The following is a 16,153-nucleotide window of genomic DNA, read 5'->3' on the forward strand; positions in this document are numbered from 1 at the left end:
ATAGATAGATAGATAGATAGATAGATAGATAGATAGATAGGTGAACTCTGAAAAACAAAAGTGTTTCACCTAATAACAGGTTTTTATAATGTGGTTGTCATCTTTTTCCTTGGACCATTTTCATGCATCACTTCAGTTATTCTACTGTATCAGTTACTCATATTTGAAAACTTCTGGACTGAAGTTATAAAGTGGCAGCTTCAAGTAAGTGGGAAATTCCTGCTGTCAGTGTTTGAGTCAAGCAACAGTTCTTTTGGCTTGCAGTTTCTTAGTGTCATTGATGGCTGCTAACCTATCATTATACTGTTAGGTGTTGTGGTCCAGAACTATTTTCCTGTGGAAAAAATGGGGCTTCAGAATGAGGAAGCTGAGAAGTCTGGATCGCACGTCATTTGAAGCTTCCAGTATCAGCCCAGGGGTTGGCAGCTAAAAGCAAAAGCAAATTCTTCAAGTTAACAGTAATATGAGTTGACAGATACAGTCCTTTTATGAATTACAGGCCATAATTCCTACTCTGCTTGAAACTGAATAATACTTTTAGAACAAAACTGTGCATATAAAACACTTCTTTATCAATGGAACAATGCCTTTTTTATAGTATGTGTTGCTTAAGAAAGAGTTGCTTAGAGGTATTTTTTCAGGGGAAATAAAGCAAGCAAGCTTTTTAACCACATCAAGTTGATGTTTAGTATGCCAAGTAGTTCATTTATTTAAATAAAACATTTCTTGGATTTCACATTGGCAAGCTTGAGTGTCCATCTGAACGTGTTTGTGTTCACTCACTAGCCAGTAATCCTCTGAAATGTCCACATGAGTTTTAGCTGCATAGCTGTCAGCAAACTGTGGGTGGATTGAGTCTTAGCAACATGGAGGCTGCACCTGTTTGCGCCCTTATAGAAGGCTCTCATTTGGAAGTTTTATTTTGATGTGGCTACAGACCACAAGGTTTAGATCTGGGTTTGTTTGTTTTTCTCTCCCTCTCTTCCTGTTAGTCTATTTCTGTATTCTACTTCAGAATCTCTATGTACAGTACACCCTCTAAGGCTAAAGATTTGATTTAAATGCTAAATTTCACTCTAACTAAATCAGACAGATTTCAAATTACCACCAATGACTGGCTGCTTAGCAACCCTGATAGCTACCTTGCATGCTCATGTAATAACATAACAAACTTTACAACTTTTAAATTTGCAGTTTTATAACTGAAAACAATTAATTAATTAAAGCCTACTTGATGGTTCACCCCATAACCATAAAACATAAACATCCCAATCACTAGACATATGATTCAAGTGTCTGTATCTGTGAATACAGAAAAAAAAAATCAAGTAAAAACAATGATTTAGTAGCTTAAAATAAAATGCAATGCTGCAATAATGGGTTCATTAAAGGAATTGGTTAATTTTAAGATACATTTCACAAAAGTTGCTAAAAATAAGTTATTTTAAGGCCATGGTCAATTTATTGATCTAAATAAATATTTAAATCACTTTATTTCAAGAATTAATTTGGGTTTATGGGTAATTTTATGGAAAGTTGCAATAGATATTCATTGGTTTTAAATTTTAAAATCATTCCAAAGAAAAACCTTATCAGTCAATTTATTTTATTCAACCACTTTAAGTTGAAATGAACTAAATTAGATTGACTTTATAAATCCTAAATATCAAAAGAGAATATTAGTCCTGTCTTCCTCATTAGGTTGGTTTATTGATGTTTGGTGGTGCACATGTATGAACGGCACTCTTAAACTTCCAACAAAAACTTTACAGTATAATTGGTTGAGGTCTAGACTTTGAAGGGACCTTTGGAACAATTCCATTTATTTTTGTAGAATGAAGCTTATGTGTAAATCCAAACTGGAAGACTCCTATCAGCATCACCTGAACCACCTGCAATGTCCCTTGTTCAGCTCCAGCCAATCAACTTTGGGGCTGCATCTTCTCCGAAGCCAATCATCTTGCAAGATCCCCTTCACCTAACTCCTGTCCTAGCTTCTCTCACATGCATGCAAGCAAACTTTCACCCACCTCCAACCCATCTCCTCTCTCATTCTTAGTCCCATTCATCCTCTGGCCACCAGTATCCAAGCCCCTTGGGAAGACTTCTCAAATCCTTTTCAAGGTTACTCATCCAAGCGTATGTTGATTCACAGCATCGAAGTCTTCAGCTGGGACCCGAGCTCCAAAGAACTTATTTCATTTATGTCTTCATCTGTTTCTGTCTCTTTGAACCCCAGTCGGCCTCAGCAGTTGGCCGCTCAAACTGAGTCTGGTTCTGCTGAAAGTTCCTTCCTGTTATAAGGGAGTTTTCCTCTCCACTGTCGCTACAAGCACGATCAGTACGAGGGACTGCAGAGAGTCAACGAGATTGTTACATGTATAGATAAATTTAATATTTTCTAATTGCACATTTTCTCTGTGTGATTCTCTCCAGGTTGAAATTCTTTGGTAGATTTAAGACATTCCTGGGACCATTGTCATATTGATGTCCTGATATCTGGAACATATTACCTATTGGATAGATAGCCAATTCTTTCCTATGCAGAGGAATTTGTTCCAGGCTTAATGACTTCTTGTCATCTATGCTCTATGGCTAAAACAAAACAAACATAGTTATCATGATTTAGGCCCTATTCCTATGTTATGTGCTTAGTTTTTTCCAGGAGTTGTAGAGATATCCTACATTGGTTGTATTTGTTCAAAGTGCATTGGGGTTTCAAAGTTACAGTATATTTGGCCTCTGTTGCAGCAAACCTTCCCTTAATCATATTGCCGTAAAGAGTTTACAGATGGAATATACTTTCTCCTAGCAGCCATTCAAATCAAACCATATAGCTGTTCAGTCTTTTTAAATTGTACCATGACAAGCCATGAAATTTAATAACATAGAGATGTGCATTGCACATTCAGAATTTCCTTAAATGTTTACTGGCGGAATGATTGATAGCTGTGATAAACGTTTTCTGCTGGTGAAAAATATCTGTTACTCCAAATGGGTTTTGAATGTTTTGAAATGGTCTTACATTGCCCAGCAAACCTTTATGAAGTACTTTTATGAAGTACTCGCACTGACAGATGATTAGCATAGGTTGTGCATTTGATAAGCACTGCAGTACCTGGCTGCTACTTTTATTTTCAAGTTGTCTGGTGGAGGAGAGATGGAGTTTCCTTTTTGCACATGACTGTATGTTTTCTATAGATTTTGCTAGAACATAATTGAATGCATATAATCAGTATAATTGCAAAAATAATCAGGTTACATGATTTTGCTTTGCATTTTTTGTTTTTATATTATTTCACATTTGCAAAGTCCTCCGCAGTACTCGCACCACATTGTTGCTCTCAGGCCGTTTCTGTCGCCCCTCTTCACAATATATATTTGGGAGGGCCAGGACAACATAAAGCCTTGGATTGTGTTTGGTTAGTAGCGCAGAGCACCATCTGAATAGCCTAATTCTGAATGTTTGGCAGGATTAACCACACATGAGGCAGAAAAGAAAGGTAGTGGGTGCATGTTTCTGCATTGTCATGAGCTCTGTGTGTTTCTGGTGAAGCGAGTGGGCTGAAGTTTCAGTCTCCAGTTCTAACATACGATGTCAGACATATGATTTTGTTTAAGCTCCTCCAATTTCAACCCCCAACGTCTGTCCTCTTGACCCCAAATCACCCTTTCTACTTGCCCAAAACTAGTTGGGATATGAAGCACTCTTGTCTGCCACTAAAGTCCCTGATTGACCAGATTTACATTTTGTCCTATTATTGTGTGGACAACTTTAATACATTTTGGCTGAAGATTACCTCTGTAACATTTTTCAAGGTTTGTTAGTAGAGTCAAAAATAAGTACAGACTTTTTTCCCTTTTCCTTGTCCTTTTCTGTGTGCACACACTCCCATACACTGCCAGTCTTTCTGAGGCATTAATCATGCTTTGCTACTGGTGAAAAGCACACTGTGGATGTCACAAGGTCAAATTGCTGGGCCTAATAAATGATTAGTGTAGCTCTTTTTTTTTATTTCCTTTACACTGCAGGTTACAAAGTTCATTTACATTTTAAGAACAGTAAATAGTCGGATTTTATCTTTTGCCAATAGCCCCGTTGAACCACTCCTTTCCAGTTGGAAAATAAAAAAAGGCACCCTACTTAGTTTCCCCCAGAAATCAGGCTGAGTGTGGTCTTATGTGGACCTTTAGGGCCACCCAATGGTGTTTCATAATGTTTTTGAATTTTTTTTTTTATTGAATACAGTTCAGTTTATTTACTGTTGATTCACAACACATTTCATCTCAAGGCACTTTATGGAGACAATTCAATTAGATCATACAGTCAGATTGATTAAAATTTTTATATCTAAGAAAAACCAGATGATTGCAAAGAGTCAGTGGCTTGCAGGATTCGCTTCTCCTGGAAGAGCACGTGGCCATGGTAGATATTTTCTTGCATTCGGTCATTGACTTTACAGCAATCCCTCACACCAAGCCTGCATTCAGCAACAGTTGAGAGGAAAAACTCAATTTTAACTTGAAGAAACCTCCAGCAGAATCAGGCTCAGTGTGAGCGGCCATCTCCCGAGGCCGACTGAGGTTCAAGGAGAAAGAAGCAGGCAAAGAGGTGTACGGTATAAGAGGATCATATGAGTACTCTATATGTTCTTCTTGAACAAAATTTTTTATTGTAAATAATATTATTAATACTTAAACTCCAACACTGTCTAAATAAGGCAAACTTATAAATAGCTATTAAAAATAACATAAAACTATTAAGGTAAATATAGTTGCTTGCAGTAAAGTTGAATTCTTGTTGAATAATCAGCATGAAAATCTTTAAATAAGAAATGTAGCACTGGTCATATTTAGAATTGAAATATTAAATAAACTGATTAACAATTGCCATGTACTCCATGTTAATCACTGGCTCTAAATTTTCAGTGATTGACAAACTTAGATTTTTTTTCTTACATTTCAGATTAATATATTGAAATTATTTATTGTTCCCTTTTATTTATCTGTGCCTCCATTGCAATGCAAATGTTATGATACAAAGAGCCTATATGTTGTAAAAGGAGCTTTAATAAAGACTATGGTAGAGGATCCCTAGGTTGCAACAAACCCGACAAAACATACAATAAAAAAAAATATAAACAAACTAATGTTAAATTTAACATCCATACTTTACTGTTAAAACACCTCATAGTAAGCATGCATAATATTGCAAATATTTTTGCACGTAGCAAGAACATAAAGAGCACTGTGAGAATAATAAGAGGTACTGGTTGAAAGGTTGTGTTTGGCTGGTTTAAGTCTAAATAAATAGTCACTGTCAGGTGCGTCAGCTTGAAAATTCGTAAATATCAAAGCATAAAAAACAGGTCCAAACCAAAGCTGGACACCATCTAGATTGATTAATTTTATATATTATAGGGATAAAAGCATCTAATATTAAACAAATATCCAGCTTTACTCATTTTACATCATTCACTTCCCTCTTAGAGGGGAAAAAAAAGAGTTCTTCTTTTACCTTTTCTTTTTTGAACACATCAGCAAAGGAACACCCATCACTTTCTGCTTCTGTTTGTATAGATTGCTATCAAAAATCAAATGCCTATTAAGTTTCAACAAGAACTCGTAACAAAATCCCCTCTCATGGATTTTCCTCCAGCCTATTCTACGAGCACAGACATGACCAAGCTTGCCTGGTTGTATCAGTTATTCTTCTGATTGTTATCTGGACGTTTACCCTTGTCTAAGTATGAGAAATGAATAATGAGGACCAGAGAGGGCGTGTAGGGACAACCATTTGTTTTTGAAGAAATCTTGCATCAGTTATGAATATATTTTTGGGAAATTGAAAAAAAAACCCCGAAGAATTGGAGGATACAAAACGTGCACACAGAGTTTTGACCAAAAAATCAAAAAAGTTGAATATTATAAAAATGTTATTTTGGCTAAAAAGGGAACTGTGAAAAAATAGCATAGAGCTTCATACAAACTCTATGTTTTTTGGATATTTTTATTTTAAAATAAAACTTATATTGATAATGAAATTTCTTAAAATGATTGTGTTCTCCTCTTGTACAAAATAAATCAATTTAAGGAAGCTTATGAGCCTACAAAAACATTAAAGTCAAGGTTCCACATAATTCCCATCAAGTCAGCAATGTGACGATAGGAAGTTAAAGATAACAATCAGGATCAAGTTGGACCTGTTTAGTTCTATAGCAATATTCCCTCCTCCAACTGAGAGGTTATAATGGTGGTAGGTAAACTCCAGAGAACTTTCTGCTCCTTTTCTTTACATCGCCTTTCAAATATAATTCATACTCCTGGACATTTTTGCATTTTATCAATTTAAAGCCACAAATGGCAGCATATTTTACTAGGATTTTAAATGCAATAGCAGAGACTCTTTAAAAAAACAGCATCATTAAGAATAAGGACACAACACAGAAAAAAATGAAGGTAGAAGTAGGTTATAAAAAGCGTCCCAAGCTTTAAACTCTAACTAAAAATACTGTTCAGCCCCTCATCCTTAAAAGGAAAGTGAATGGAACAGCTAAAATGACTTGAGGGATTAGGGAAACAATAAACAAAGAAGCAGCAAAGCACCCCATGGTAACTCCTGAGGAGCTGCAAAGATCCTAAAATCCAGTGGCATGCACAGTACTACAATCCAGGTGGTGATGGGATAAGTATTAGTCATGAACGCCTCTGGCCTTAGTGAAAAGACTGCAGAAAGAAAGTAACTGTTGAAACAAAACCTTGAGATGTGTTGCAGATTGTTGCTGCTCTATGCCAAAAAAAAAAAATAATAATAATAATTAAAAAAAGCTGTCATATGTGGACGCAATGTTTATACTGTATATATCCCATGCACCTTTATTTTGCTTCTGCACACCCTTCTTCTTTGACTATTTGAGCTGACGTAACAAGTAAATTTCTACAATGTTATTGGAGTGCCATAATTTAGCAATTAAGTGCCATAATTTTGCATGCACTGGTCAGCCTGGGTAATATGGTGGTGTGAGCATCATGATGTTGACATGCCACTCAGTATGGAGAGAGAAGCTGGTCAGAGTCAAAAACAACCTGTACATTAATTTGGTTTCCAATCAAACAGAAAATCTATTGTCTTCTGATAATAGCTAATAGAAAATATTGAAGTGAATGGGATTGCACAGACCACTAGTAATTCCCTGTGACTGTTTTTTTTTTAACTGTCCTATTTTTAATGCAGCGCGGGTTTGCATTTTGTCAAGAAACAATCAGAAAGACTTGAATGTATGCAAGCATTTAAGTTAATAGTTTGAATACTGGCTGAACTACAAAAGGTATCTTGCATTAAAGGTCTGCAAAGTGAGTGTGTAAGTCATAATAACTTGCTGTGGCATAATTGGATAAGCTAAATCCCCATTACTTACCCATGGTAGGTGCTCAGAAGTAAAGAACAAAATTTAGATGTGATTCTGTGATCTTCTTTGACTAATAAATACAGTTTTGTGTTTACTCTGAGGACGGTATACCCTGGCCTGCAAATCCATCACATGAGTTTGATCATTTCAGCAACCCTCTACTCGGAGCTTGGGCTGTGCATATTTGCCAATAAAACTAAATAACTTTTCCTTTTTTATTCAACAATATATACTAGAATGCTCTGGAAAAGAATTTTGTCTTGTTCAGAGGCCATTTCCATGGGACTATACTGTGTCGTAGAAAAGCGTTTACCTCTAGCTAGCTAGAAGTAAACACTAGCTTCAACTCTCTCTTCCCTTCTTTGTGGCGACAAACCCAATTTGTTATTACGAATTCCCTAGCCTCGGTCTAGATAATGCGTTGTAGACATAAATTCTACAATGCTGAATACAAGGCACATGATTTTCACTTGTTTAGTTTCAAAATCATAAAAAAGGGTATAATCTAAATACTTTTTTAAGGCACTGTACGTTCCATATGTTCTGTATATCTTCTACCTATATAGTTGCTTGATTACAATTCTTGAAAGCAATTTTCTTTTATAGCATGGCGCAGCACGTTGCATTTCTAAACCAAGGACATTGGCATGCTGTTATTGGGACAATTCCAGCTACACTTGAGTGTATGATGACAATAGACTGATGTAGGTGTGTGGTCCAGGGGAAGGCGAAGAACAGGAGGATGTTAAGGAGATCCATCTGCTTAAATAACAGGGGATTTGGCTGCAGAGTTAGTGATTCTCCAACACCTGTGGCTAAGAATCTTTGAATTAGCCTAAAAGACACACGACTCTGCATGCACATACAAATTCTCTTAGTGCACAGCAAAAATATTTAAAAACTCAGAAGCTGTGATAATGGATAATATGCAGCCCTGTTTAGCAGCTCAAAAGCTGTTGGCTATCGTTGAAATGCAAAGCGCTATCAGAAGTGGTGACATCAGTGTGAGCGTTGCAGTAAAAGTTTATCTGGAAAATTCTTTCTCTGAGACAAGAGTTAGGCCGCAAAGCAAGCATTATCTCTTAAGTGCGCTGATAGCCGCAGTAAACACAGAGCTGCTTAATGACATCACCATTGGGTTTGTGCAAATGCATGAAGAGGGCGTTGACCCGAGTGAGAACACTTAGTATGTAATGGAGTAAGGTAGGTGTTAAGGGAGCCAAGTTTATTCAGTATAGCACAGTTCATGTATTGGGTCATTCTAAGGTATTTGTAGGAAAATACAGGAATAAATGTAAAGAAAGCTGCACTGAAACAAGAAATTTATTTTGACAATCAGAGAAAAATTCAAGGGTCAAATAATATGGAACAGTAAAATTACATTTGGTTGACTTTCTTTCCAAAGTTAAAACTAAGATCTGCTCTTTAAAAGCTGTGCAATTTGTAACAATACATTTTTGGGACCAATTACAATGACCTCTACATTAAACTGGAGAAAGTTTACTCACATCCACTAACTCATATATGGAAAATTGGTCACTGTAAGAGACTTTGGTCATGTGTCACACATAAACATTATGCTGTGTCATCAACATACTGTACATACAGGAAGACATGACTTGATTTAGCAATTTATGATTTCAGAAGTTTTCATTTTCAAGACCTTTTTGGTGTTATGGAAATCTCCATATAATGGTCCCTGATTAATTTCTCTGATGTATGGCTGTCAGATATTTAAGAGCTACCTTTTAAAACCCCTTTTCCTTCTGTTTTCATTCTTTCTTTACAGAATTTCCGTCCCATCACCAGTGTTTCTGGCAGTTACGGTCGTAAACCGTCTTACACCTCTGAACCGCAGTCCCCACTTGCTCCTCAGCCTACTCACCTGAATAATGGGAACAGCAGACCTAACAACGGCCACAGCTACGGATATGGGAATGGGACTGGGCAGCCACAGTACAACAACCCAGCAGGGCTTTATGCTCACAATGGCAGCAACGGAGACAGATCCCTGCCAGGCAAGATGGGGGGTCTTAGCCTCAGTGCCACACACAGGTGAGACAATAGAATTCCTTTTAACATAAAGTAAGTACAAACATTAAACCACAATTTACAGGCTCAGTAGCTTACGTGGATTAGATGTGAGCCTTTCTTTCTTGTTTGTGTTTCATTCTCTTCTAATTTGCAGCTAAGTTTGTATTTTGTTTTTATTTTCTGCCTTTCTGTGTTTTTTTCCTCCCAAAGAGCAGTTTTAAATAAACCCTAATTTAATGTGCTTGTTCCATGTAAACCCAGATTAAAGAGAGAACAAAGAAATCTACGTTGTCTTCCTGCTGTAACCTGTAAGAATGGAAAACAGTGAACCATGTCCGTGCTAGCTGTTAAGGCTTGTTGGCTTAAAGAGTATCTCTCCGTGAGATTTCCCAGATCAGCCTCGTTGCAAACCTTGGCTGTGAGAAAGTCGCACATGGAAGTAGGAGCGTATCTCCAGTGACTACCTCTGATACCAAATCAACTTTCCTGTTGTTGAAACCACCTATGACACGATTTTGTTTCAAAGCAGAAATGCTGTATGTCTCACTTTATATAAGCAAGCATGTGTGGAAACTAACACTGACGTACTTTGGATGTCCTAAAGCACACCTGTATGAAATGCCCCTTATAACCTGGAAAAACCATTATCTGTTGTATGAAGATTCCAGCAGGTCATAAACCTTTGTCTTATGTCTCTGGGTGAACATCCTCTGCAGAGCTCCCAGTGCTCCCAGTGACTAGGCTGTTAATTCTATCCAGGTCTACACCCTGTGCTTAATGGAAAAACACAATATTTAAAACGGTTTTGATTGCATCCAATGCTTATTACTGTCATTTTTTTTTTTGTCTTCTAAACTCACTCATGCTCCTGAATAGGAGTCTGGAGACAAACATGCTGTTAAGTGTGTCTGGATTTGTGCACATCTGTCAGCATTCTCACTCATCATCCCCTTAAAGTTTGAGGTTTTAAATCTGGTCGGTGAGATCTAGGAGTAATGCGGTCGATGAAAGAGCAAGCACAGGCATGGCACTGAGCTGTAAGGACTAACACTAAATCCATATGAAATCACATCCAGAGTGTAAATGAAATATCTATTCCAGTGTCAAGCAGAATAGAAAATGTTTTTACAAAAATTCAATGTAGAAACACAAACAAAAATTTAATTAAGATAGAAAAAATTGTTGTTTCTTTGATGGGGTAATACATTTGGCACTTCAAGAATTATATCCCTTTTTACTCTTTAAAGCATTTGGAGCTACCCTTTATCTAATTTAAGTGAAAATCAAAAGAAGAAATCTTAAATAAAACTTGACTTTCAGTTTAAAAAAAGGAAAGGTTTTCCGTTTTAATGCGTTTAAGGAAAATAATTTTATTTTTTCAGCATCTGATATTTGACTGCTGTATCATTTAGCTGCAGTTTTGCTATCTATAAACAATCATCCATAGGTTGTAGAATTAGGAAAACTACAGTATGTAAAGAAAGATTCTGCAATTTGAATAAAACATATTCTTATTTTAAATTTTGTTTCCCTGAAAAAAAATCTTTAAATTGTGTTTTTATTTGACTGTTTTTGGATGAATAGTGTAGTTCAGCTCCAATGCATCTATTAGCCATTAGTCTATTGTCTCTGAATGTAGTGAGAGTCAGAGGTTCCCATGCTGATTCTGCAGATGTGACGTCAAACTGTTATATGAGTCAAACCAAGCACACAATCGAAGCATTACCTTCAACCAACTCAGACACCAATGGCAACTCCATGTAAAGTGAAAAAAGTTAATCAGAAAAATAAAAAAATCTTGTCAACCACTAGCTATGAGAATGAGCAGAAAAAAGCTGCACTTCTGTGTTTTGGCCACAGGTGGCAGTATTATTTGAAAACTAAATCTTGCCTCTTTAAGATGCTTTTTTTGTTGCATTTTTTGACAAAGATAGCTTCTTTATATTTAATTAGAATCGGGCTGTAGATAAAGATTTGTGTAATACAGGATCCTTCAAATATTCATTCCCCCCTTCTTTCATATTACTATATGAATGTAAATCTCTTCACAAATCCTCATAATTTATTGAATTCTTTGTGAAAGCATTCACTGAGTCATGCTTCTTATGTGGTTTTTAGCCCAGAGCCTCCTCCACAGTCTCCAGTGAGCCGTAATGGTTTCGACCCCCAGTCAGACGTCTACAAGATGCTTCAGGACTATGAAGAGCCCGTCTCTGCCCCCAAACAGTCTGGATCCTTTAAATACCTCCAGGAGATTCTAGATGCTGAGGATGGAGGTAGGAATTTGTGTCTTTGTGTTTAATAATTCAGCAACTACTGGGTTTGGGTTTTGTCCAGTTTTTTTTTTTTTCAAAAAAGATCTTCAAAAACATAATATTTTGAAAGTCTTATGTCAGTTATGCTGCATTTCAGCTTTATTTATTACTGGTTCCAACTAACAAAAAGAATGTTTTACAAAGAAACATTTTGATTGGCTATGTCAAAGCTGTATAGTAATAGCTGCAGCTATGCTTAGTTAAAAAACTAAGTAGGCATAAAATAAGCTTCAGGAAGGCCCACATACATCAGTGCACTTCTGCAAAGCACTACATATAAACACAAGATCTTAGGAACAAATAGTTCCTCCTTTGCAGATGTGGCTTGTGATTCTCACTCAGGCAACCTCTGACTGTTTGAAGCTTCACTATCTTTGTAGCATAGTTTTCCTTTTATAGAAAAACACAGACAACAGAGTTAAATAAGAGATAGGAAGAAAGACAGTGACAGGGAGAGTAGAAACAGAAAGAGAAATGTGAAGTGCTTTGTAATACTTTAGCTCTTGCTCATATGAAAATTCTGGGGACAGACATTTTGGTAAGCAATTTATTTCAAAGACTACTTCACAGAGGACAATAAAAGTAAAAAATATGGCTTTCCTTTCCAACAACTTGGCATTCCCACATTAGAGCAGGAGTCACATGATGCTGACAGCAGCAGAAGACGGTTAATCCCTGTAACTAAAACCTCTTTACAGTCCATGTTTACCATTGAAGCTAAACAATAGTTTTAAGGAGTGGAGGAAGTAGTTATAAGACAGAAGTTTGGTTTTTTCATTCAAGACTGTATTTAAACACCAATAACCAAAAGCATTACTCATTGGGGAAAGTATTTTCTTTAACCTTCATTACATTTAGTTCAGTTTTTCCTTTAACACCATCATCTGCATCAATCATTTAATCTAAATAAAGCTGTTTTTGGTATAAAATCTAATAAAAATAATAAAAATAAAAAAGAAATCTGTTCATTTATAGCTTCGTCGTGCGGTCGTCGAAATAGATTATCATCTATTAAGCCCACTTATTTGGGCTTAATAGATTAAGATATTCATCCGTTAATTTCCTTTTTGTGATTTACTTGAAAAACTTGTGAATATCATAACACAAACCAGAAGCTTTTCCTAAAATCAAGCAAACATTGAAAGCGAAAATTTCAAAGGATTACAACTACACATTTGTAATCTGAAACTCTAGCCTAGAGTAGAGCCTAGAGTAGAGCCTAGAGTTTATTTGTTAATACTGTAAAGTATTGTGAGTTTAAAGTAGGATCAAAATGCAGACAAGAACCAGAGGGCACCAAGGTAGATGGTTAAACAGTAAAGATACTAAACTTGCAGGTAGTGAATAAGAAGAACGGGAGATGAAGTACAAAAGAATCAGGACAGCTGTGGCAAAGTGAGTGCAGGGACGAATAGATATACAAATTAGTGTTAAAAACTAGCACTGTTTCATGAGGGTAAATAAAGTGCACACAGAACAGAAAACGTTTTCTAAAAAACTAAAGCCTGAACTGAATAAGCCAATATGGAAAGACCTTGATGACCATAAAAAAGTCCAATCTTTAAGAAGCAGATACCAAAAAACAAAACAAAAAGGGCAATTACATGTGGATCATGGCAAGTACTGTACATAGTTCCACTGTTGGGAATCAGCTTTTCTTATTCAAACATAGTAATATATAACTTCTATGAATAAATAGATTTTGTCCTGCATAGAGTCTTTTATATTTATTTCCTCCCCTACTAATAATGTAAATAGGAACCGAAAAATAAATGTATTTTGTTCCATAGTTTAATTTCTCTTTTTTAGCTTTGGGATTTCTGTATATAATGGCAAAATAAAGTGGATCTTAATCAAATTGCATTAAATGTTAGGCATTGTTCTGTCTGCATCTACGGTGTCTCTGATTTTTTCCAGTTTGAACAGTAAATAAAAATGTGACCGTCTCTCTTATCATCGCTAGTTAGATCACTAGTTATCTTTTTTTGCTGAAATAGGACTGACATCTGGCAGGAAACAGCCAATAATGTAGTGATACAAATACAAGAGGATCTGAAAATTACTGGAAAACCTGCAGTTTATATATAAACAGACAGGGGCTGTTACTAAACAAGAGGGGCTGATTAACATGACAGGATACAGTTTAAGAGAAAATACACGATCAAAACAAGCGGAAGAAGTCACAGGGATAAGTTGAGCTATATGAAAACAGTTAGTGGTATTAAAGAAAATGTTTAAACTTGTTTTCCAATCAATCATGAATTTTAATTAATGCATAAAAGTCAAAAATGCTTCACATACTTGATGAGAGTGCCCCGTTTTGTACCACAGTTTTCTTTCTAACAACAACAGATTACTGATTACAGATTAACTGTAAAAAGTATTTTTTTTTGTTGCAGTAGGGCTGTTTCTCACAGATTTAATGTGAAGCAATTTATATTGTGTGCTTTTGTTATTTGTTTTTTTTGTATTTGATACTGTCACAACATTTTAGGTTATACCTTTGAAGTGAGTGCTGGCAGGGTAATTCACAGCACCAAAAACAAAGCAAAGTGCCCCTGCAGCGATGCCCCGGAGCAAATCCAAACCACAGCTTTTTAATTCATTACCTCTCAAAACACTTAGAGGAGTACAAAAGAGAGCGATGAAACAGGAGGCAGATCCTAACGACAGTTGAAAGCAAAAGAAGGGAAAGAGAATCTAAGACTGTTGATGGACTTTAAGCTTGGTTGGACTAAAAGGTTGATTGACACTTAAAGCCCTTGTTGAAACAGTAAGATGCTACACGTTTACACAGGGACTCTTAAATGCTGCTCATCTCTTTGTTGGTTTCTACTTCTTTTAATCTGTTAAAATCTGAAATCTGTCCACAAATATTGGATCTTTGTTGTTTTTTAAAACGGTGCTCCAGCAAATAAACAACGCATGTTTAGTTTGACCTTCTCCTTTAAGGAAAATCACTAAATCTTTCTCTTAAAAGCATGCTTCATGTCAACCATTTAAATCTCTTTAGTGTGTAGCTGTCTGAGGGCAAAAGCTCCTGCAGAGGTCATGTTGTCTTTAAGGGTCTTTTAGGGTTAAAGTAAACAAGAGTGTCAGTTAACCCGAAATTCCATGAGCTCTAACTCCGTTTGACAACACTAAAGGTGGAGTTCCGGTTATAAAACATATTATTTCTTTAAGCGGGTTATAAACAGACACACATTATTGTTGCTTTAAGGAAAACGTTACACACTGTTTTGCCCAAGAAGAAGCTCGGAAAAATATAAATCACAGATAGATAAATTAAAAAGAGGATGACTCACTAGGTGTGCGGTCAACATTCCTAGATTTTATCAGTCTACCACTGATACCGTGCATAGTGTAGTTGAGATAAAGCTGCGTTTTTGAAGAAATAACGCCTAATTTTTTTTTTTTTTTTTAAATACACCTGAACTGATTTGATTCTGCTGGTTTTATGTGATTTTTTTTTCACAAATGCATTTTATGCATGCCATATATATGGTATGGTCTTACAATAATTAAAAGCAAACTGTATACTTAACCCCAAAATTATTGATATCCCTGGTGCATTTAGATTCAAATGAATCTTTAACTTTTACTAACATGTTTCCTTTGACTAAAAGTAAAGTTGACTTTTAAGAGTGCCAAGCTTAACTTCTACCTCTGCTAGAGGCGCTCAGACCTCATACCGGCAGTGTGCGGTCACTGGGAATCCCCAGCAGAGGCTGCCTCAAGCTGGGTTGCCTTTTTGGGCCTTTCCCTACTCTTAGTGGCGGCTGGAAGTAGATGTTAGCATTTTTCAGGTATGTGTTACAAACTGTAGGCGCCAGAATAATAAAAGTAAACATATTTTGCCGGCAGGTTTTTACTTTTTAAGTTAATTTGGGCATTAATAAACAGTTTCAATGGAGTGATCATAGCGCTCTGCATCAGCAGCGCTGTCGGTCTCCCTGCCAGTTCCCTAATCGGCTTCTCTGATTGGTTGATGTGGTGCATCGAGCAGCAAAAGTTTAAATTTTTCCAACTCCAGCATCTGCTGCTTGTGAAATTTTCAACATTTGAGCGAAGTTTCCAGGGAAATTTAGGGCGTACCAAAGCCATACATCCCAAGAACAGGGCGTACAATTTGTCATATTGTCAGTAAAAGGCATACAATGTACGGTGGTATGCATTGTTAGCTTAAAGCCTGTTGCAGGGGCAAAACTAAATAAATAAATAAAACCACCTTGCCAGGGACACAGTGTAACATACCAGACTGTGGGACAGCTAATTGTGATTTATGTACTTGTAATTCAGTTTCAAAATAGAAACAAGTTTCAAATATTTAACCATTTTAAACTAATCAGGGCTTTATGAGATAACATTTTACACCCTGTTTCTAAAAAGCAGCGC

The 16,153-nt window shown here is 36.3% G+C and overlaps 1 protein-coding gene across 1 annotated transcript in view; it reads left to right on the plus strand.

The window, feature by feature from the left end:
• pdlim4 (PDZ and LIM domain 4) overlaps window positions 1-16,153 on the plus strand; it is a 56,645-nt gene that overhangs the window by 31,398 nt on the left and 9,094 nt on the right. Inside the window, exons 4-5 of the mRNA XM_015405060.1 lie at window positions 9,199-9,464; window positions 11,562-11,719. Coding sequence (XP_015260546.1) covers window positions 9,199-9,464; window positions 11,562-11,719 — 424 coding nt within the window. The remainder of the gene's footprint in view (window positions 1-9,198; window positions 9,465-11,561; window positions 11,720-16,153) is intronic.

This window comes from Cyprinodon variegatus, unplaced genomic scaffold (assembly GCF_000732505.1).
Source record: "Cyprinodon variegatus isolate N-32 unplaced genomic scaffold, C_variegatus-1.0 Scaffold36, whole genome shotgun sequence".
Lineage (NCBI taxonomy): Eukaryota > Metazoa > Chordata > Actinopteri > Cyprinodontiformes > Cyprinodontidae > Cyprinodon > Cyprinodon variegatus.